The 22,123-nt window shown below is 45.8% G+C and overlaps 1 protein-coding gene across 7 annotated transcripts in view; it reads left to right on the forward strand.

The window, feature by feature from the left end:
- The window catches only part of TRIO (trio Rho guanine nucleotide exchange factor), a 268,574-nt gene that overhangs the window by 115,339 nt on the left and 131,112 nt on the right, over positions 1-22,123 (forward strand). For all 7 annotated transcript variants that reach the window (XR_014529571.1, XM_083518908.1, XM_083518913.1 and 4 more), the window contains exons 10-16: positions 1,848-1,970; positions 3,486-3,677; positions 10,051-10,220; positions 11,766-11,940; positions 13,732-13,927; positions 16,454-16,620; positions 21,382-21,501. Coding sequence is in view for 6 of the 7 variants with exons in the window: in XM_083518908.1 (XP_083375034.1) it covers positions 1,848-1,970; positions 3,486-3,677; positions 10,051-10,220; positions 11,766-11,940; positions 13,732-13,927; positions 16,454-16,620; positions 21,382-21,501 (1,143 nt within the window). In the remaining variant the exon portion in view is untranslated. The remainder of the gene's footprint in view (positions 1-1,847; positions 1,971-3,485; positions 3,678-10,050; positions 10,221-11,765; positions 11,941-13,731; positions 13,928-16,453; positions 16,621-21,381; positions 21,502-22,123) is intronic.

Raw genomic sequence — 22,123 nt, forward strand, 5'->3', positions numbered from 1 at the left:
TTTGGGGCCCGATGTGTATTGAAAGCAGAGTTCTTGCCCGATGAGACAATTAAAGCCTTGCATTTGATGGTTAGACATGCAAAGCAACGTCTCAGGATAAGAGACAGTTCTACTTAATTTCACTGGTTTTCAAATGTGACGCCTACAGGGAACGCTTTGTATGAACTTGTCTGCCAAGCAGGCCTTGCATATAGACCTTGGAGTGTGCAAAGGATTCTGGGGAATGTTGTAGGGTGCACATTTAGTTCACATGAGATATTTGTTGGCAAGGCTTGTTACACCTTGCCATCACTGTATACAAACTGTGTGTATGTTTCGAAGGGCAATTAGTGCATCATATCAGTAGAATGTAGTGTAGGTGGCCACAACAACAAGCTATGAGATCTCTTAGGAAAAATATGGACATTTTATATGAATTAGCAGTTATGCAGTTAGTACTCGATGGGGCCGTTGCCTTTTTGCTGCTTCACAAAGATCCAGCTCTCACTCTGTGCAGCATCTGTGTGCCTTGGTCAGGCCACACCTGGAATGCTCTGTCCAATTCTGGGCACCACAATTTAAGAAAGATGTTGACAAGCTGGAACGTGTGCAGAGGAGGGCAACCAAGATGATCAAGGGTCTGGAAACCAAGCCTTACGAGGATCGATTGAAGGAGCTGGGTATGTTTAGCCTGGAAAAGAGGAGGCTGAGAGAAGATAGCCATCTTCAAATATCTCAAGGGCCATCACATGAAAGAGGGCACAGCTTGTTATCTCCTGCTCTGGAGGGTAGGACTTGAACCCATGGCTTCAAGTTACAAGCAAGGGGATTCCCAGTAAATGCCAGGAAGAACTTTCTGACAGTAAGAGCTGTTCAGCAGCGGAACAGTCTTCCCCCGGGAGTTTGTGGTCTCTCCTTCCTTGGAGGTTTTCAAGCAGAGGTTGGATGGCCATATGCCATGGATGCTTTAGCTGAGATCCCATCATTGCAGGGGGTTGGACTAGATGTCCCTTGGGTCCCTTCAACTCTACAGCTCTATGATTCTATGTAATTGAGAATCCTGACAGGTTTGGGGGATTTTCAGTTATGGAAAGTACATTTGACTGATTGATTGATTGATTGATTGATTGAAGTTCCTTTTATATTGCCTTTCAGGATCATAGATCCTCCCAAAGCAGCTTAGGAAAAATCAGCCATTGCCAACCTCATGCCCTCCAGATGTTTTAAACTATGGCTGTGCCGGCTGGGGACTATAGGAATGGCAGCCCAGAACATTGGATTCAGTAGCTCAAGCGACACCTAACCCCATAGGAAATATTTTGCTTGCTTGGTTCTAAAACCCTCCAAGGAGCATCTCTCCCTTTGGAGACTTGGCAGTCTGAGGTCCAGTGCGCACGATACAGCTGCCAAATTATACCAAGTCCATGTCTGCAGCAGCTTCTTGCATGGCCAGTTGACTCACTGTAGAGTTTTGAGATTATTATTTTTTGACGTCACTGCAGACTTTAGCCAGAGAATTGCCACAAATCTGTGTGGTGGACAACCACTTTGCGGATTGTTTTTAATGTAGCCTCTATGCAGCAGGTTTTTTTATGTGCAGATTAATCTGAGTTCGGAGTTTTAATAAACACTAGGCTTTAATTTGATTTTTACTTGGCTTTTATTTGGATTTGGATATAGATCTATATACACAAAATGTTGCCTGTCCTGGTCTTTTGGGATATTTTGGGGAGAAGGAATTTAGATAAACCTGGAACTTGATTGTGGTTAAATTGATCTGCCCTGTTCATTACAGCAGCAGTAGATGCCATTTGAGCTGCGTTGTAAGCATATAATTGGGATTCCTTCATGCTGATATTTTCTTGCAGGTGCTGGATTGGATCGAAAACCATGGAGAAGCTTTCCTTAGCAAACACACAGGGGTTGGTAAATCGTTGCATCGAGCCAGAGCCTTGCAGAAACGCCATGAAGACTTCGAAGAAGTGGCACAGGTAGGACTCACCCATGAGATGTTCATTTTAGCATGTCAAAACAGCTTGTAAAATAATGTACTGCAAGCCTTGGGGGGGGGATCAAGTAGTTTGGAATTTTGGCTGATATATCGTCCCCTGAGCTGGGTGATACTCCGATTCGTTGTCTGAACCAGCATGGCGTTCACATTGTGAACTTTTTGAGCTGCCGGTACATCACAGTTCCCCAGCCACTGCACCTCAAACCAAGAAGTTGCAGCTGACCATGATTTTAAAGTTGGCTTCTGAATCCTGGTTTGTTTGGGAGCCGTTAAAAGTAGTTCCCTGAACAGGAAGCTACGGCTAACAACATCACAAGCAACCTAGCGAAAAACAGATTTGTAAGCCGCTGATCATCTTTATTAAGACAGAGCTTTACTTTTGAGTTTAATCAGAACTGTTTGTGTTTCAAGTATACAGCACTGGAATTCAGCCAGGAATTCGGCCAGTTCTGGAGTTCCTTTCTTTCATGCTTGATGTTCATGGTGGCGATGTGGAAGAACTATTCATCTAGGATTATGTGCCATTGGCATCCCGTCAGTTTGGAAATAGCTCTTGTCAGTGGATTCTAAGTTCTGTGCTCCCGGTCTGTGTCTTGTGTTCTCGGCAGAGATTTGTTGGTGTACCATATTTTTCCAAATTGCTAGGCCGCCTTTCAGAGCTAACCCTCCCAAGGCAGCTCACAACATTGCAAACACTAACAATTCATAATACAGTCGTACCTTGGAAGTCGAACAGAATCTGTTCCAGAAGTCCGTTCTACTTCCAAAACGTTCAGAAACCAAAGTGCGGCTTCTGATTGGCTGCAGGAAACTCCTGCAGCCAATCGGAAGCCACGGAAGCCCCATTGGACATTCGGCTTCCAAAAATGGTTCGCAAACGGGAAAAGTCGCTTCCGGTTTTGCGGTATTTGGGAGCCGAAACGTTCGGGAACTAAGCTGTTCGAAAACCAAGGTACGACTGTAATAGATTACAATCCCTAAAGTTGCAATATAAACATGTCAGCCGAATAAAACACTATCACTATTAAAAAGTATAAATAAAAAATATAAAAACAAGCAGGGTGGAATAAAAAATAGAAACAGCAACCAGGAGCTCTTTGAATGTTGAACGGCTGTGCCATGCGTTGGATACAAAAATTTAGAGGAACTGAACAAAGTTAGCTATGAAAATGACAAACTTCAGTGGATCAGGTACTTGTGGGTTGTTGGTTTTTTTTGGTAAACTTGGGGGAATCTCTTCCTATGGATGTGTTGTAAGATTATGGTAGAGATCACCATATTTTTCCATGTATAAGACTAGGTTTCCCCCTAAAAAATAATGTCAGAAATTTGGGGGCGTCTTATACACGGATACCTCTCCCACTATTTTCTTAAATCAGAGTCCCCCAAAATAGGGGGTGTCTTATACATGGGGGCGTCTTATAGATGGAAAAATACGGTCAATCCCTGCAGAAATTTCCCTTTTGTAATAACCCTTGCCCTGGTTTTTCTGTAGAATACATACACCAATGCAGACAAGTTGCTAGAAGCAGCTGAGCAGCTGGCGCAGACAGGAGAGTGTGACCCCGAAGAGATTTATCAGGCAGCACACCAGTTGGAAGACCGGATTCAAGATTTTGTTCGGCGTGTAGAGCAACGCAAGATTCTCTTGGACATGTCCGTGTCTTTTCACACTCACGTTAAAGAGGTAAGTAAGCAGCAAAGTGTATATGTCAATGATAGTTCTGGGACCGTAGTTTAATGTAAGCCGGTTTCAAACTGGCTTGGGCAAGGATGACTTCAGATTTGATGGAGTCCTTGCAAACTGTCCTCTGGCGGGCCTCCTCTTCTGACTGTGCGCTTTGGCAAGCTAATGCTTTCCCTGGGCCTAAGTCATATTTCCTGGAGCTAGGGGACTCGTTATTTTTATTTATTATGAAATTATATCCCACATTTCTGCAAAAGTACACAGGGCGGCCTGGGCAAAGTTGAGACGGTGCAAAATACGACAAATATGCGACCTAAAAACAAGTCTAAATGCAACCTACAAGCAAAACCATCAACAGTTAAAAATGAACAAACTGATCACGCAGAAGATGATTGGGAGTTGTGGAACTGAAATCGTTTCCCTCTGCTGGCTCCCAATATCTTTTTGCCATCCTTAACCAGGGTGTAATGCTTCTAGGGGTTGCTCATGTGTAAGCCGGTGCAAACACCTGGCTGGGTTGCCTGAGTGAACCTTTTCTGTCAGGACAGCCACTCACCCGTGGCTGTCTCAATCGCTGGCAGAATCCGTCAGTGGGCGTTTCTTAAACTTCTTCCAGCAAAGAAGCTCTTTGACGCCTAGTCTCCCCCTACTCTCTCTGCGCGACAGCCTCCTGCGCAAGGAGAGCCGTAGGCAGCGGAGGACCCCTATTCTCCCCGCTGGTCCCCAGCAAGGAGTCATGGGACCGCCTCGCCGCTTCCCCCATCTGCCCCCCTTCTCCACTGGTGCTACGCGGATTCTCTTCCCCAGAAGATGGGCTGCCTCTCCCAATCCCGGGACGCTCTCTGGAATCCCTCTGGATTTTGCTCTCTCCCTCTGGCACTGATGGCAGGGTTACCTTTTAACTAAGATTTGAAGCCAGGTTCTGAATCTGCTTCCACAGTTCTGATCTCTGATTACAAGTGTGTCAGGAAGAAGAGCAGGCTCTCAGCCGAGGAAGGGCCTGGCGCTTTTCGCAATTCCTGCCTGACCAGGATTTTCAGCTCGTTGTCAGAAGCACTCAGGCTCTTAGCGCTTGTGTTTTGTTTTATCCATTATGTATTTGTCAGCTTCTTTCGGGGCATTCACCCCGAAAAGCAGCCTGAAGATATTTTAAGGAAGAAAACCGTTCTCAGCAAGCTCATAAAACCTACCATTGCTTGAGGCAGTTTGAAGCCATGCCATTAAGTTTGTAGCATATATCTGCTCATCTTCTGCATAGAGTATGAATCTTCAGTGCAGGGCTGACCCAGTACATTTTCTTTTTGCCTGAGGTGAAGGCCAAGAATGCCCTCATTCCATGTGCAGAAGTCAACTGGACTGACAGTTGAATGTTACTTCATTGTTGGTGACAGAAAAACATCCCCCCACCCTGCCATACCTTGGAAAGCAGGCTAGTTTTGGAGGCACAAGGCAAGGCATGTGGCAGCTGCCTCACTCTGCCTAATAGCAGAGCTGGCCCCCACATAGGTGAAAATCTCGCTTTGTGTTCTTAAACTCCAAAGTCAGTTGTTTTCAGCAGCCTTAATCATAAGGTTTACTGTATTGAGAAAAATGTAGTTTCCCTTTTTTCCAGGAACAAAATCATTGTTTCCATTGCTCTCTCGTGCCTCTGAGCTGCAAATTAGGCCATTTTCGAAGTTCAAATGCTTCCCCTTGGCACTTGAAGCTACTTTCTCTTACCTCATTACATAGCAACTTCCTGTCTGTCGTGTTCTCACCCTTACTCTGGATGTAACACGCAAACAGCAAGCTTGGCTCTGAATCAGAATGGCTTTTATGATCTCGGTGTAGCATTGCTCGATTTGTTTGCCCCAGAAAGTGTTGTCTATCTTTCCATTATTTGCAAATGGCAATCTCCACTTTGAGGTGGGAAGGTTTCTCCGTCGTTTGTAGCGGAGGAAATGTTCAGTTGAATTTGGTTTTATGGTGTCCATTTAGGCTGTATTTGGGCATGTGTGCATTCACATGCATGCAGCATGTGTGTACAGTGAAACCTCGTGTTACGTACCGTCCTCGCGAATGCTTTGGGTTACAAGCTCCTCTAACCCGGAAGTAGATGCTCCCGGTTGTGAACTTTGCCCTGGGACACAAGCGGAAGTCGTGTGGCGGCAACGGGAGGCGCCATTAGAGAAAGCGCGCCTCATGTTACAAGCAGTTTCAGGTTAAGTACGGACCTCCGGAACTAATTAAGTTCGTAACCGAAGGTACCACTGTACATAGATGTGCCCATGCCTTCCTGCAGACTTGAGAGAGAAAAGCTGGGTTTCAGTGGCAACTAAAATTAGGTGTCTGCCTGTGTCCGTATCTGTTAGTGTTTGTCCTAAGACATAAGTTGATCTTTGGTTCTGAAAGGGCTTGCAACTAATTCTGGCAAGAAGGCATTGATTGAAAGGCGCTCGTGCCATGATGAAGGTCACCTGCCAGAAGGATCTTAAATAAAGCCTTAAGATGTACTACTTGAGTAAAAATCGGAAGTGGCTTTGATGGAGGATACAATTAGATGTGATTCATAAACGTTGGGAAGCCAGCGCAGATGTATTGGAATGGTGCCTAGCTTTCCCCCAGTGCAGAGAAATAATACCCTGGCTTCAAACCTGCCCCCTCCAATTTCTCCGCATCTATTCCTTGTCTTAGTTATGGCAATATTCCATGGTGTGTTAAGGAAATATTCTATCTAACCTACCAACAGTGCAGCTGTAATTTAATGTGAATTCCTGGTGCTGTTTTTAGCAACCCCTGTGATAACCGGAATGAGTATATTGGAGGTGGATCAGGGAAGCTTAGGTTTGAATCTCAGTTCAGCCATCAAGTTCACAAGGGGATCTGGGACCAATTTGTCTGTCTCCGCCTAACCTTCAACAGTGGCATAGTGTGGGGGGTGCAGGGGGGCCGGCCGCACCGGGCGCAACATCTGGGGGTTAGGGGGCGCAAATCCATGGGTTAGGGGGCGCAAATCCACGGGTTAGGGGGCGCAAATTACTTGCCTTGCCCCGGGTGCTGACAACCCACGCTACGCCACTGACCTTCAAGGTGATCGTTGGCAGTAGGGGGCAACCCAGTGTTGCTTTGAGCTTTATGGAAGAGAAATGGGGTACAGGTGTGGTTGATAAATAAGCCTGAGAGGAGGATATGATAACCATCTTCAAATATCTTAAGGGCTGTCACATGGAAGATAGAGCAAGCTTGTTTTCTCCTGCTCTGGAGGGAAGAACCTGAACAGATGGATTCAAGTTGCAAGAGAGGAGTTTCTGAACGAGCATCAGGAAGAGCTTTCTGATGGTGGGAGCTGTTTGACATGGAGCAGACTCATTTAGAAGGTGGTGGACTCTCATTGGAGGTTTTCATGCAGAGACCTGTCATGGATGCTTTAGCTGAGATTCCTGTGTTGCAGGGGGTTCGCCTAGATGGCCCTCAGGGTCCCTTCCAACTCTACAATTCTAGGGTTCTGTGCGTATTAAGTTGTGCTGAGCTGAGGCAAGGCGTGTGAACTGGGTTTGAGTAACTATCGTGGAATTATTCTTCCTTCTTGATTGCAATACACTGGTACTTTGGGATGCGAACGGGATCCATTCTGGAGCCCAGTTCGCATCCTGAACAGAACATAAGACGCGTCTGCACATGCGCGGGTCACGTTTCGCCACTTCCGCGCATGCGCGTGACGTCATTTTGACCGTCTGCGCATACGCAAGCAGCGAAACCCGGAAGTAACGTGCTCTGTTACTTCCAGGTCGCCGCGGAGCGCAACCCGAAAATACTTATCCTGAAGCATATTTATCCCGAGGTATGACTGTAAGATGGTTTTGTGCCATGACCAGGTGTTTCAAGAAAAGTGATGGCACCCTGTGGTGTCATTGGGAAAGATGGCACTTTGTACCTTGCTGATTGCAGGAGACGGTGATTTCTATGCACCAACCTTGGATATTATCAATGGAATCCATTTGCACGTGCAAGTGGGAATCGCACACGGACCTTCCCACGTTGGTGAGGGCAGCTGTTTTTGCCGCCTGAGGCGAAACGAGAAGTTACCACCCTGTTTGTGTGCCACCCACTCTCCCCTTGCCACTATAGTTACTCAAACGAGTTCACACGCCTCACCTCAGCTCAGCACAACTTAATATTTTACTAGCGCCTCAGTAAGGCTGTGTGAGGACTTTGTGAAATTTCACAGGATTCTCCCTGAGGTCTTGCCAGAACCTGGAAGCCGCTGTAGCTGCGTCTCCTCCAGCAGAGACGGCCCTTGGATTCTGCCGCCTGAGGCAGTTTCCTCAGTTTGCCTCATGGGTGGGCCAGTCCTGCACATTGGCAACAACCAGATTAATAGTGGGTGCTATTCCCAAACGTTCACAGATCTGTGTTTCTTGGGGTGTTCATATCGACCAGGCCCCTAATTCCTCGCCTCAGATGTGGAAGGTGAACTTAACTTCACAAGTAACCTCCTACTTAGCGATGATATTCGTTGAATGCTCAGTGGCCCAAAATCATAACCCGGAGGCAAAAGTTCAAAGCATTTTTGCGAGCAGGCTCACAAACCGATTTAAACCCAAAGAAAAAAACCCTGACCTTTTGTGGGTTGTTACTCTTTCAGCTTCAGTGCTCAAATGGATCGTGAACTGAGCATCTTGCAACGGGTCTGGCTCTGCCTTGTGCCTGTAGTTAGGAGCTGGGTGAGAGACTCTGTCTTGAGCAAGATGAGTAGGAAAAGGAGTCTTGTTTACAGCAACAGTTGCTTAGATGGAAATCCCAGGGTAGGGATTAATGGCAGAAAACCTTCGGCCATTTCCCAGAGTGCCGCTTATCAACATTCCCCGAGTAACGCAAAGTCGGGGCGGGAGGTTGTTCAAAAGGTGCTCTGAGTAATGTCTGCATGTGTCTGCGCTCATAACTTTTTGACTGTCAGCCGTACAAATGTGCATTTAAATAACTTCCTTTCCTCCAATGGGAAATGCTGGAACAAGAGCTGGCCAGGTGTTTGCGCAGCGGTGCCAAAGCGCAGGGAACAAATCAACTCTGTCAACTCTTTGTGGAAGATTTCAGCAATGGACCCATAAGTGCCTTAATATTTTTTTGTGGTGCTTAGTACACCACACTCCTCGGTGTCTTGTGAAATGCGCGTTCAAATACTTTTTGTGTCAAACTGCCTGTAGAGTTTAGAAAGCCATGTCAACTTCTTCCTCGGTCATTGGTGCAAGTGTCTTCCTCCTGATTTTCTGCAGAACTCCAGGCTAGATTGGAAGAATAGAGGCCTTTATTGGCATTAGATGAGGATTAGAAGGCATGTTCCAAAAAAGTCTGAAGCTTTCGCAGTCTTGAGAAATGAGACTTCACTGCAGAAAGCTAATACAAATTTATCGTTTGCTTTTCTTGCCACATTTTCTGTGTTTGTGTCACTCGCATGCAACGAATCTCGTGTGATTTTACAGCTGTACAATCAGAAGGGTTTTTAGCGCTTAGAGAAACAGTGCTGTGCCAAACACAAAGCGGTCTGTTTCTCAATCCGCTTTTTTGGTGACATTGCTCCTCTTTTGCTTTACGCTAAAGATGCAAATGGAAAACCAGAAATGAAACAGCACTTTTGCAACGTCAGAATAGTCAGGGTGCAAGACTGCCACATGGAACAAGTGTCCGCTCTCAGATTCTTTATATCAAACTCTCGAACATTGAGGTAGGGGAAGTAACTCTGAAATGAATCTTAAATTGCTTTAAATTCAAATTGCTTCTGGTGCTTTGATTCCTGAAAAGAGATGGAGGTATTGTGCAAAGTATTCGGTTACACGATTTTACAAACTGGTAACATGCTCTCTCAGCAAGGGCAGCATGCAAATTTAGTTAATTAAGAATAGCTCAGAATCTTTACAGCCTCAGAAACACAGTAATATAAGTAGCACTATCTGAATATTGCAGGTGGAGGGTGGGGAGCTGGAATTGAAAAGCAATGGCTTGCCTAAGGCTCCCTAATGTGTTCAGACTGAGGTGAGACTTGAACTGGGGACTTTATCTGGCTCACACTCAGAGCCACTATTCTCTACCAGCTGTGAGCAAGGAGTTTCCAGTTTTAAATCTCAGCTTTTCCTGAAGACTCACTGGGTGACTGGAGGAGAGCTGCTGTTTCCCCCCAAGGCTCCTCTCCCATCTGTGGCACAGACTGAATAATACTTGGGGGCTGTATAAATGCTAAGTAGCATTATATTCACATCGCAACCAATTTTCCGTAAACTGCCAGCAGGAAAATGGCAAAGGGAGGGGGGCTGGGAAACCCAATTTGTTTCCCGGTTTGTTTTCTTCAAGCAGCCCGTGGGGCTTCGTTCTTTGCTGATTTTTCTTCTTCCTCCCGCAGCTCTGGACGTGGCTGGAAGAGCTGCAGAAGGAACTGCTGGACGATGTCTACGCGGAGTCGGTGGAGGCCGTGCAGGAGCTGATCAAAAGGTTTGGGCAGCAGCAGCAGACCACGCTTCAGGTGACGGTGAATGTCATCAAGGAAGGCGAAGATCTGATACAGCAGCTGAGGTAAGAGGCTGCCTTCCCTGGAAAGAGCAGCCCTGCATTGTGTTCTGTGCCTTTCCTTCTGCAACGTGCAACCGAATGCCTTCCGTCTGCTTCGGCTGGTGGCCCAGCTGCGTCCCTATCTGGACAGCGATAGCCTAACTACTGTTGTCTATGCTCTGGTAACCTCAGCATTGATCCAGAGCAGATTCCAGCATATAGTTAGCAGAGTAAAACCTCAAACACACTGCAGGATTCCCAGAGGCAATTAAAATTTCATCCAGCAGAGCGTTACTGCTACTGAAGGCAGATGAGCATAATGGTCACAAATCCATCACATTCAGGATTGGCACTGTCCATAAGAAATCCAGTTGTAGCATACTTAACCTAAACTTACAATAACATAATAAGTCTAAAACCTAAACACTAAGCATACTATGTACAGAACACCACACCAAAAGCAAGAGAGATCGAAAGAGAAAGTGAAACACAGGCTTCTTCTGGCCTTACTTTTATAGTCAGCATGACCTTGACAAAAAGAGATAAGAGGACCAGTTTAAGCCAGCTGTACTCCGCTTCTCTGAAGGAATAACCCAAACATCATGCACCTTCTGCTTGTTTCTTTCACACAGAGAAGCTTGCAGAACCCTCTTGAATTACAGTGGTACCTCATCTAGCGTCCGCTTCGTCGAGTGCCTGTTCCATCGAACATACGTGGCAAACCCGGAAGTACCGGAATGGGTTACTTCTGGGTTCGCCGCATGCGCAGAAGCACAAACCGCTCCGCCCGTGTGCGCAGACGCGGTACTTTGTCCAGCGTCCTTTTCGGCCAGCGACTGGGGCTCCGGAACGGATCCCAGTTGCAAAACGAGGTACTACTGTAATTAGAATAGGAAAGATCTCTTCACGTCTGATCAATACAGTGGTACCTCCAGTTACGAACGGGATCTCTTCCGGAGGCCCAGCCATATCTCGAAAACTTCGTAACCGGAGGCGCTTTTGTGCACATGCGCGCAGTGTGATCGAGCATTTCTGCGTGTGCAGAGCACTTCGGCCCATGCGCATGGCAAAACCCGGAAGTATACACTTCTGAGTTTGCTGCAACCATAACCCGAAGATTTCGTAACCTGGATGTTACGCAGCACGAGGTACCACTGTACTTTCTGCATTAAGAAATGCAAATTGACAGACCCTGTGCCCACCCTGCCTTTAGGGACAGACTTTCATATTCCAACGGCACCCTGTGAGAGCCCCAAATTTTGTACCCCAATCCACCTCCCTCCTTCCGTTCTGCTCAATTCATTACGTCATAGTTGTGGCGCTGAAGAATCCTGTGAGTGTTCTGAAGAATCCTGTGCTGGACACCCAAGCTCTGATTCCTCAGCCCTTGAGGAGATGTGGAAAGGGTTTCCTGAGGGAAGAGAGTTTGAAAACCAGTGGCAAGGACTGGCTCTTCCCCTGTGACTCTCGCAGGACAAGAAGGGCAGTGGAGACTACTATTCACGTACACATGTTTCCTTTCAGGTCCTGTTTTCCTACTTACAAGTTTTTCTCCCCCCTTTTTAATAGGGATTCTGCCATCTCAAGTAACAAGACCCCCCACAACAGCTCCATCAATCACATAGAGACGGTCCTTCAGCAGCTGGATGAGGCCCAGTCACAGATGGAGGAGCTGTTTCAGGAGCGCAAAATTAAACTGGAGCTCTTCTTACAGCTGCGGATATTTGAGAGAGACGCCATTGATGTGAGCCTTCAATTTCCGCAGAAATGTTGTGGTTTTTTCTCTCCTTTCTCGCCTGAAGGGTGGGCTGGGTTTAAAATGGGGCTTTTCACTAGAAGAGCAAAAATATGAAGCTGTTGTTGTTTCCTCTGATTGATTTGGTTTCCTTTAACCCCCCACAGAAAGAGACAGGACTGGGTACTTAAGGATTGTAATCTCAGTGCTAATGCAGACAGTTATAGCCCTGGGAAAGTTCAATCTATTTTGCTGTCAAGGAGTCTGAATTTACAGCCATCCCCTACCTGTTTTTCAGGAATGTGGTGTGAATGAATGAATATATCTGTTGGGACCAGAGAGAGAGAGAAAAAATATAAGTACTCCTTACAGGTTGCTTTGTTAGTTATCTGCTCCTTTCTCCTGTGTACGTCAGTCCCTTAAGTATCAATATATTTGTGTCTGCTTAAATGCTTCTGATGCTCCATATGTTTTCGTTTTGGAAAGCTCCACAGACATTGGCAGTTCTTCATTCTATCGTTTTAAATTGCAAGCACGAAACCTTTAATGCCATGCATTGTGCAGCACCCATTTTTAAACTGGTTTTAGTTCAGTCCCTCTTTCACAATCCATGTTCAGAAACGGTGACTTGCATAGATTAGAAGAATCTTTATTTGCTTCTGCCACTAGCCATAGCAATAAAATAAAATGTACTGAAGATAGAGGTAAAAACTTAACAATAGAAAATACATTTTGAGGGTTTACATCAATAATCAGATAATAGGACTTCTTCTAATTGCCCCTGCTAAAAACCTCTCAGCAGATGATCCCCAACCACATACTCAATGCTTCCCATTAAATCCATTTTAAAACTTCAGCTGAGGCGAGTGTGAAGTCTTTCTTCCTCCATCCGATATCAGTGTTGCCCACCGATTCTGCTTCTGTTCTTCAGTTCGTATCCCTTGATTTGTGTTCCAGCCAGCTGTTGAACATACAAATGGATGCCTCCATCCTCCTTCAAACATTGACTGCAAACTAAAGTCTTCTCCCCATGAGTTTATGAACAGCCGCTTTGAGATAGATGGCTTATATAGATTTCAGGTCTGGTTTTCATTTGTCAGCTTGTAATCAGACCTTGTCCTTTAAACTGTCCAATCTGGGTGCTCCGTGGAACTTGTCTTTCCCTCGGAAGTGAAGTTCAAAATGTCTCTTACAATCTTTTAGTGCCAGCAGTCTGATTCCAGTTCAAGGAGACCCCACCTTTTCAAATACAGTTTCTCCTGTCCGAAAATGCTACCCAAAGTCTAAAAGCTTCTCGTTGACCCATCAACCCCATTCACAACATTGCGACCTTAGTCTTGTTAACTAGACCTGCACATGAAACAAGAACCTCCCATCTAATAATCTTGGTCTGATATCTAGGCTTCTTTGACTACAATTCCCATTGTCTTTGGCATACCACATACCATGGGTGCCAACTCCTGTCAAACGTGCTTGGAAAAGGACAACGGCTTGTTATTATTAGTGACTTCCTACATCTCACGATGACGGTCTCCTGTTCTCAAGGCATTCGTTGTCCACAATGTTTGCATCTCTCCAGTGTACCTGAGATTCTCATGTGGGTTCCTTAGGTCTCTTGATCCCCACCGCCAAGGTGTTACAAAAAACAAACTTGTTCTTGGAGAGTAGACTGCTTTGTTACTTTTTAAACCAAGTGATTGATCCTCTGATGCCTTTTGAGTTCCACTGGATAGCCACGGCCTTTGTTGTTCTTACTCATGTGCTCAGTGTTTTCTTCTTCTTCAACTTCTCCCGCTTTAGATCATTTCAGACCTTGAGTCCTGGAACGACGAGCTCTCGCAGCAGATGAACGATTTTGACACCGAGGATCTCACCATTGCTGAGCAGAGGCTCCAGCACCATGCGGACAAAGCTTTGACCATGAATAACCTAACCTTTGATGTCATCCACCAAGGGCAGGATCTCCTGCAGTACGTCAATGAAGTGCAGGCTTCTGGTAAGATGCATGCGCCCCACCTTAACCAGGTTAATGGATTTATAGAGATTATCTAAGCTGATTTAGGGCACCTAGGGCTCCGCTGACTCTGAAAGAATCTGAAAGAATCTCTGAGAATTAGGACGCACCACGTTCTGCACATTAGAGGGGGGAAATACCTGTTTATTAAAATACATTTCAGTATGGATTAACACATATTCTGTTTTTAAATATAGACAGGCACGGTCAGGGCTTTTCAGCTGAGCGGTTTCGGCTACTAAGCTCTGCCCTGAATAAGTTCCTGGCGAAAACGTTAACTAATGTAATCTTGAAACTGTAAGCACAGAGGATATGATCCATTGTGCCCTTTGATGAATCCAATAGCTTAAGCACACCCTGCTGCTGCTTTTTAAAGGACCTCGTATGTTTTAACAAATGCCTTTTGAATGTATCCCATTTCCCTTAAAACTCCCCCCCCCAACCAAAAGCAGTCTGCCAATTCTTCTTGTGGTTTGCTGTTGGCAAAAGAGAAGCCTACAGTAGTATATTTTTGCAGAGTTCTGAAAGGCAAGATTGCCCCTAAGGAAAGAATTTCATGTCAGACAGTAATAAAATATTTTGGGCACTTAAGAGACCCTTTTCTCTCTGGTTTATTCTTGCATTCATTGCCTTCCCGCTGTGTTTGGTTTTGTGGTATCAGCTGGTTAGTCATAGGCACAAAGGACCAAAAACCAAGGCAAAAACCAAGGGGAGTATTGCTTACAAGCACCCAGGCCAGAAGTCAAGTCGTGTCTCTGTTTAAAATAATGGTGGTTAGTAGCAAAGCTGATGTATTTGAGTGTCTCCAACAGAAAAAGATTGAAATGATGCTCAATCTTTTGCTGTGTGATTTTTAATTGCACTTTTATATTTTCAGGGCTGTCCAGGACAGAATTAGCATGAGGGGGGGGGGGGGAATCGGCAAAATGTCTGGATTTTTGAAATTTCCCCAAAAAAAGCTCAGCAACTTTTTGTGTCCAGAGATTTACTTCTTGAAATATGGCAATTAAAATTAAATTAATTTTAAAATTTAAATTTAAATTCTGTCGATTTCAAATAGAATATAACAAACAAAAGAACAGTAAAAATGCAGCTAAAAATAAATACGAACATTTAGCACAATGGATGTGTTGTCTGCTGTCTTTGGCCCCAAATGCATGGACACACTGTGGACAATCTGAATGAAGCGTGTGGTTTGCTGGTGATCTGAGGAGCGTCCTGCAGCCAATGAGAAACCGCGATTTGGTTTTCGAACGTTTTGGAAGTGGAACGGACTCTGTTCAACTTCCAGGGTACAACTTTATATATTGGGTCAGCAAACTTTTCCATCTGCAGGCCAGATCGCCTGTACGCAAAAGCGCGCATACCCATGCGCATGCACACACGTCCATCGCTCTTTCCCCGCTGGCTTTTGGAGCCATGGCGGGGTGTGGGAGGAGGTGTCTGCAGCTTCCTATTGGCTGCAGGAGCTTCCTGCAGCCAATAGGAAGCTGTGGCTGCGTCCCGGAAATTAGTCCCTGCGCAGAGCTACTGCCGCAGCACAGGGACTGACTGAGCGGGCAGCAAGGGCCGGGGGCTGGTTTAACGACGCACTCTGGCCGTATCCAACCCATGGGCCGTAGTTTGTCGAACCCTGGTATATAACATCACACCAACACAAAAGGCCCCAAACTTTCACTGGCACCGTGCCTGATCAAGAGCCAGATTTTACAACCTGTATAAATTAGCATCTTGTTTTCTGCTGTTGATAGAGGCAAGATTTTAGGCGGAGCTCTGAAGCACCACAGCAGCACTTCCCCCCCTTCCTTGTGCCGCTTCCTTCTGATATGCCAGCAAATAGTACCCGCACGGGTGGCGCTGTGGTCTAAACCACTGAGCCTCTTGGGCTTGCCGATCAGAAGGTCGGCAGTTCGAATCCATGCGAGGGGGTGAGCTCCCGTTGCTCTGTCCCAGCTCCTGCCAAGCTAGCAGTTCAAAATCACACCAGTGCAAGTAGATAAATGGGCACCACTGTGGTGGGAAGGTAAACAGAGTTTCTGTGCGCTCTAGTTTTTGTCATGGTGTCCCATTGCACCTGAAGCAGTTTAGTCTTGCTGGTCACATGAGCCGGAAAGCTGTCTGTGGACAAATGCCGGCTCCGTCGGCCTGACAGCAGAATGAGCGCCGCAACCCCATAGTTACCTTGGACACGGGTCCTTTACCTTTTTTTTTTTACCCACGCTTGCCCAAATCCATTTTTTTCAGGCACTAGGGCTATGCACCCATCTTTAAAAAGGCATAAACCTGAGATATTATGCACACAAATAAATGTGCATGGTAAAGTCAAGACCTGGGAGGAAGAAGTAGTGGGAAGTCCCAAAATAACTGCTGCGAAAAAATGGGAAATGTTGTAATTGTAAAACTGAAAACTCAAGGTGGGGGGGGGGAGGTATTGCTGTGTGATGCTGTGAAGGAACTTCAGATGGTACCTGTGTTTGCCGAGGTGACATTTGCGAATGGTGCTTGCAGGTGTCGAGCTGCTCTGTGACAGAGACGTAGACATGGCAACGCGGGTTCAAGACTTGCTGGAGTTCCTTCACGAAAAGCAGCAGGAGTTGGACTTGGCGGCAGAGCAGCATCGGAAGCACTTGGAGCAGTGTGTGCAGCTGCGCCACCTGCAGGCCGAAGTCAAGCAGGTACGAGGCAGTGCTGTGCTACGTGCCCGTCTGTTCGGTACACAACCTTCTTCATAAAATGGTCACGGGGATAGCGGTTGTACAAGCCTGTTTGAAGAAGCAGCAACCACGGCACAACAGCAGTTCGTGTTAATCATTCCACTCTCAAAATCAAATACCTTTCTGGGTCTGCGTCCCTACCCTACAAGTACCAAAATACCTGTGTGTGGCGGTGTTTTTTTGCTTCATTTTTTTAAAGTCCAAAATTGGGTGGCATGCTGTACACAGATGTTCAATGCACAGGGGTTAAAAGCGAAGCTGCCTGAATCGCCAATCTCTCCCTCAAAAGCTCAGCAACTATTTTGCGAACTCCCCCCCCCCCCAGCTCTTAATTTTTGGTTCAGAAAATAGGGGTCATCTTATACTTAGGGGCATCTTAAACACAGAAAAATACAGTACTTTTTATGTACAAAAACATGACACTGGACTCCATAAAAGATACAGGAGTGGTCTGTAGAAAGCTGCCCCCGGTCAAGTTCCATCAAAATGAATGGGAATTGTAGCATAGATGATGATGAATTGTTTTTTTATACCGCCCTTCATCCAAGAATCAGAGGGTGGTTTACTGCATGAAACCACAAAAACGGAATGGCATAATAACAAACAAAGCAATACCCCCAAAACAATAACAACACACAATTAGTTTGACAGGCCATAGATTGTTTAAATAGCCGGAGGTTTGGGAGAAGCGAAGTGTTTTCACCTGGCGCCTAAAGAAACATAGAGACCTCTCGTTTTATAACTGAGCTACGCTGTCAACCAGCGTGGCAGAATGAAACCAGAGGCTAGCCACTTTTAGAAGCAGAAGCTGAAGCTGTGGCTTTCAACCAGGGTGCTGTGGCACCCTGGGGTGCCTTGAATGATGGTGGGGGGTGCCACGAGCAACACTGGCCTCTGTCCCCCTTTCCTTCCCTCCCTTCCTCTTATGCCCTCTTGCGTTTCTGCCTCCCAAAGGCTTGCATGGCTGTTCGTTGCAGCAGCCCTGACTACAAGCTCCGCAGGCAAATGGCGCCTCTGGGGCTGGCCAGTGGGTACTGGTTGCCAGGAGCTGAAGCAGCCGTGGAATAGGCAAGCAATTGGGTGAGGGAGCCCAGCCAGTCAGTCTGCCAGCCCTCGCTGTTGGGAATGGACGGATAAGTGGGAGACCGGGCAGGCAGGCTGGCCTTTCTTGTGCTTGATGTGTGAAAGGCCTGCCTGGGAGCTGAGTGCCCGGTGCTGAAGGGGAGCCTTTCCGTCATGCAGGCTGCTGCCTCCCCAATCTTTGGCCAGTCTCTGTCGGGCCACTAAGGCTGGGGGCGCATCCTCGTCCCAGGCCCTTGTGGGGCAGTGTGTGGGGGCACCTCTCTTTGGGGCAGACCAGGGTAGTGGCGGCTGCTGCCCAAAGGACTCCCAAGGAGAGGGGAGATGAGAGGAGGCCGAGGGAACCCCCCCCCCACAAGGGGAGGGTGTTTGGGAAAGGGAGATAGGCTGCCAGCTCTGCAGGCAAGGGGGGGACATAATTGGGCCCCTGAGCCCCACAGGGCTGCCCCAGAAAGTATGTGGTTGGTCAAGGGAGCCATGGACTTGAAAAGTTTGGAAACCTCTGAGCTGAAGAATTACGACAGTGCAGCGACTTCTAGCTGAAGGGATCCCACAGAGCTCTGCCTACGTTCTTAAACTTTACGTCGGAGCTGTTCTCAGCAGATTGCTTTGTATGCATCATGGCACCGATATTGCTTTACTCTCCTGCTTAAATTGCTACTCTTAATAACTGCTGGGATATCACTGTATCTCATCTTATCCTTCCTGCTAAGTCTTTTGAGTGGTGGTGTTTTTAAAAGAAAAGTTTGTTACTTATCAGCCAGCCAGCTTGAGCACGCAGGACATCTGAACATATATGCAGCTTATGCATCTGGTAAATTTTGCCCCCGTTGTCAGAATTATTATTATTATTATTATTATTATTATTGGCATTTTGATTTTGCCTTCCAGCAGATGCGTTTGAGGCAGCTGACAAAAGCTAAAAGTCATCAGTATTAAATAAAAACCAAATGCCAAAAAGCAACAGCAACCATTAGTACCCTCCATGGGTGTAATCTGTAAGGAAATCCACTATAAACTTCAACATGGCCAGCATAGTTTCCATGTTTGCTCCTTCTCGAGAAACTTCCTTCACAGGGTCTCTGTTGGAAACTTAGATTAGGAGATTAGATGGAGGAAATTTAAAATAAACTAGTCAAGTGTTTCACATTTGCATTGTCTCATAGATATGTTCCATATGCATGTTGATTTATCTCAGCCAATGTGCTAAAAGCTCTTAAGTTACTGTTTGCATTGTGAATTTAAACATATTAGGAGTTGAGGCCAAAATAGTTCTATTTCCCCTCTTTTATCGATTTGCATGAAGTTGGATTGGTGGAATTTACTCACAAAAGACCAGTGAATTAGAAAACCCCCAAACCAGATACATTGATCCCAATTCTGTAGTCTTCCCAATGAAAAGGATTCCTGAATTGAGTTTCTTCTCCACAACTCTTATGTTGTAAGCCTTTGGGGGGGCGGAAAGCTCTTTTTTATCTGTTGACATAAGTGACCTTGATGCAGAAATACACATTTCATTCTTAAACCAGGAAGGAAGATGTCTTGCTGTTTTTCCTCTGAGATAGAAAAAGCTTTGCAGCTCGGCAGGTGTTCAGCCAGACAGAGAGAATTGAGTGTTTGCTGTTTGTTGTGTCGGCTTCCTGCGACACTTGATCCACAGTTCCTTTAGCTAATGACCGCAACTTCCTGCCAGATTTGCTGCTGCTGGACTAGGGGACAAAAGGATACTTTCTTAGTTGGTTACACCAAACTTTGGCTTCACTAAAATGGCGGGTGGTACGAATAATCTGATGAGACATGCATTACTATTTTTAAAAAGTTTGCTGTACAAAGATGCAGGCGGTTGATAGTTGAACACTTTGTATTTCTGGTGTGACATTTCCCTCTGTTCTTTGTGTCCTTTAAAGCGTGTCCCTAACTTTACCCTTTAAGGCTCACGATTTTTGCAGGCATAATTTCTTTTGAATTAGGTTTCTTCTGTGCAGTCAAGGTAAAAGCAGCCATGCTCTGTAAATACAACAATAATAGTACAGTTTCTGTCTCCCTTGGACGTATTTCCAAACAGTCGATATTTTTAATGTTAATCTTGCTTTAATAAAGTACATATCTGCAGTTGGTGTTTTATCTCTTACCAGAAAAAAATGCAGCTACATGTTGAGCTGCCACTAATAAGAATGTTGTGGCTTTGTTTTCTAGATAGTGCTGAGTTTATCCAAAGCATCCATTAACAGGACACAATGGGATTGATCTCCTTTGTTCTTTTTAATCTTCCTTGCAGAGAAAAAGGCTCTGTGCTTTTGCCACCATTATTGTAAAATGGTGATCTCTGTAGCACTTGGTCCATCATTGCGAAGGTGCATTGCGCTTTCAAGATCTAGTGCAGTTGCCACACTTACTAGCATGGAGTGATCAGGTGTGAACCAACTCACCCTGCTCCACCCTTGCACATCGTCTCCCTCCTCTGCTAGGGCGCCCTGTGATACTGAAAAATTGCTAACCCTGGCCCACGATGCACCTTTTAGAATCCTGATTAAATTTCCATTCATGGCAATCAAATGTATGGTAAGCCAGGATTTGAGGAGGCAGGAGGAGGGATGGGAGTCCACAGGAAGTATGCTGCTTCCTCTACGGAAAAGAACAGAAAACCAAAGTACGTTTGATAATAAGCTGGTGAAAGCTGAGCTTTGGAACGGTCTGACGTTGGCACCATCGTTAACACTGCCGCGTGAAACAAATTCCCCCATCTTTGAGTATTGCTCTTTAACAATAGGAACGTTTTCAGATGTATTGCTCTAGACCAGTGTTTCCCAAACTTGGGCCTCCAGCTGTTTTTGGACTATAACTCCCATCATTCCTAGGTAACAGGTCCGGTGGTCAGGGATGATGGGAACTGTAGTCCAAAACCAGCTGGAGACCCAAGTTTGGGGAACTGCTCTAGACGTAAAGAGAATGTTCTAAACCAGTGGTTCTCAAGCTTTCCCCCCAGGTCACACTTTCAGAATAAGAATTTGCTTGCACCACACCGAATTTTACGTTGTTAGAAGTACATTGGAAAACCAAAAGATACAACTCCTAGCAGTGCTTGGTTTATAACATAGAGCACAACTACTTTATCATATGATCGTGGGACATCAAGAAAGTATAAATCAATGCAGCTACATACGAACATGGATCATTCCCAAAATATAAGGATAAATGAGTCTTATTCAGCACACTGTTAGAATGGTGTTTCTGGATCACAACTGGGATTGTCTTCAGTATCACCCATCCATATTCTGCAAATAAATAAATACAGTGGTACCTCTGGTTACGTACTTAATTCGTTCCGGAGGTCCATTCTTAACCTGAAACTGTTCTTAACCTGAAGCGCTACTTGGGGCCTCCTGCCACGCCACCGCACGGTTTCTGTTCTCATCCTGAAGCAAAGTTCTTAACCCGAGGTACTATTTCTGGGTTAGCGGAGTCTGTAACCTGAAACGTATGTAACCTGAAGCGTATGTAACCCGAGGTACCACTGTACTCTGATACTATACTGTATTATACTATATGGAAATGTTTAAATGTTTGCTTTTTCTGGAATCTTCCTGCCACCCCCTTTGAGAACCACTGTGCTAAGCTGTGCTCTCTCCTGCTGCATTTCAGGTATTGGGCTGGATCCGAAACGGAGAGTCCATGTTAAATGCCGGACTGATCACTGCCAGCTCGCTACAAGAAGCTGAGCAGTTGCAGCGCGAACACGAACAATTCCAGCATGCAATAGAGGTAAAAGTGTTTTGGGCTATTGCTCTCGACTTTGCGGTCCAGCAGAGCGTGCCGAGATACCTTTCGTTCTCTTTTTGCACTTACACTAGAGCAGGCTTCCTCAACCTCCGCCCTCCAGACGTTTTTGGCCTACAACTCCCATGATCCCTAGCTAGCAGGACCAGTGGTCAGGGATGATGGGAATTGTAGTCTCAAAACACCTGGAGGGCTGAGTTTGAGGAAGCCTGCACTAGAGGAACAACTCGGTTTATAATTTAAATTTGCTGGTTACTAATCATGTGTCAGATTGATAGTGTTTAAATCTCCCAATGCCAGTAGATAGCTGCAGAAACAAGGCAGTCCTTGCCTGATTTTTCATGAGTCTGCTGCTAACTATATTTTACACAAGAGGAGAGATGTTAGTCAAACGCCCGTTTGCCTGTTGATGTGTATCAGCCAGCAGAAAAACGACTAAGGTATTTGTCAACATGGCACAATGACCAGTGAAGGGTTCCTAAAGATGCCGAAATAATATTTTGGCTCCTGCTTAGTGAAAGTCTTCATGCAGAATGACCCAGATTCAGTCCAGGTCTCCAAAAGACTCTTTTGTAAAATGCTGGAGAACCGCGGCCAGTCAAGGTGG

Source organism: Podarcis liolepis (genome assembly GCF_965112155.1).
Source record: "Podarcis liolepis genome assembly, chromosome: 8".
Classification (NCBI taxonomy): domain Eukaryota; kingdom Metazoa; phylum Chordata; class Lepidosauria; order Squamata; family Lacertidae; genus Podarcis; species Podarcis liolepis.